The sequence below is a fragment of the Trichechus manatus genome, unplaced genomic scaffold (assembly GCF_000243295.1).
Source record: "Trichechus manatus latirostris isolate Lorelei unplaced genomic scaffold, TriManLat1.0 scaffold00141, whole genome shotgun sequence".
In the NCBI taxonomy this organism is placed as follows: Eukaryota; Metazoa; Chordata; class Mammalia; order Sirenia; family Trichechidae; genus Trichechus; species Trichechus manatus.
The window spans coordinates 2,793,356-2,794,752 of NW_004444077.1; the positions used below are offsets into that span (position 1 = coordinate 2,793,356).

General features: G+C 42.1%; 1 protein-coding gene across 1 annotated transcript in view; it reads right to left on the reverse strand.

Moving 5' to 3' along the window:
- The window catches only part of LOC101346944 (lysine-specific demethylase 4D-like), a 1,901-nt gene extending 1,562 nt beyond the window's left edge, over positions 1-339 (reverse strand). Inside the window, exon 1 of the mRNA XM_012558159.1 lies at positions 10-339. Within this exon, the coding sequence (XP_012413613.1) occupies positions 10-339 (330 nt within the window). The remainder of the gene's footprint in view (positions 1-9) is intronic.
- Between the last annotated feature and the right edge of the window lie 1,058 nt (positions 340-1,397).

Here is a 1,397-nt window from a genome sequence, read left to right on the forward strand (position 1 = left end):
CAGATGTGGTGGAGTGTGGTATTTATCACTGTTAGCCAAGTGGCGATACTCCCCCACGGTCATGGCTTTCTTCTTTTTATGGTACTGAGTAAACACACCTGCTCGCCCAGAGGCCACCTGCTGCAGAGGAGTGGCTATTAGGATGTCATTGACATCATCGTAGGTCTGTCTGGCTTTCCAATCCTTGGGTGGAATTACCTTAGCCAGGCCTGCTCGGTGTGCACCTTGGGATTCCATGTAAGCAATGTATTTGTTGAAATCTTTAAATTGTTCCATGGTTGGGCAGAAGGTCGTGATGGGACAACTTGGGCTCTGGGTACCATAGTGCTCAGGCTTCATGGCTGCAATAGAAAAAGCCACAGACTCCCAAGGTTTTAGGTATGTTCTAGAAACCTGAGAATACTGGGGGGTGAATATTTAAAATATATTTTTATCTATTGTAACGCGTTGGTTTATCTGTGAGGCAAAACTCAGACTTGAACTTTTAAATAAAAGCGATATCTCTCCAGGCTTGCTGATCACCAAGGGACTCCACTTTGGTCAGCATTTTTTCCCAAAGGGAGTAGAATTGTTCCCTGTGGAACAGATACTCCGAGTCAGGTGCTGGCTCAGCCGTCAGCTCTGTGAGGTTCCTCAGTTGGGAGTGTAGCTCTGTCTTCTGGGTCTTCTCATTGTCATTCCTGGGTGCACGGGTAGCTCCCAACCCCGCTGGAGCAGTGAGTCTTCAAGGAAGTTTTAAAAGGAACCCTAAAGAAAAGAAGGCAGAATCATTTCAAATAAGTGGATGACAAAAAAATGCTGAGGTAGCACTAAGCTAGATAAAATTGGTATGGCAATGTTAATATCAAAATTAAAACTTAAGATCAAATCATTAGACAGAAAAAGAGGAACATCTAATTGGACTAGAGGAAAAGTCAGAAAAGTTCAAAAATGAATGAATTCAGCAGTCAACTCAAAACCGGATGAAGCAACTCCAAAGAAACATTTAGAAAAGGGAAAGAAAAACAAAAATAGTATCAGAAATTACTACAAAAGAAAACATGATACACAGTAAGGATCATGACCAAACCAAAAGCTGATTCTTGGAAAAGACCAGTGTGAGTAGCAATTGATAGGCGTGAAAAGAAGGTACAGTAAAACCTGTGAAAGCTGGAAATTGTAAAGCAGAAACCTGTCAGAGAAGGAAAACTCAAATATTTCCCACTAAAATGAGCACTAGAAAAGTGGCAAGACTGCACCCCGTCAAAGGCGGAAAGCTTGTGAGAGCCAAAAACAAGGCCGTCCCATCTAGTTCAGGCTCTCACCAACAAGCATTATAAAATATAAATAATTGTTTAAACACGACCCCTAAAAACCTGTGAGACTCATCATTGTATGGGAGGATTCCAGCTCCTATC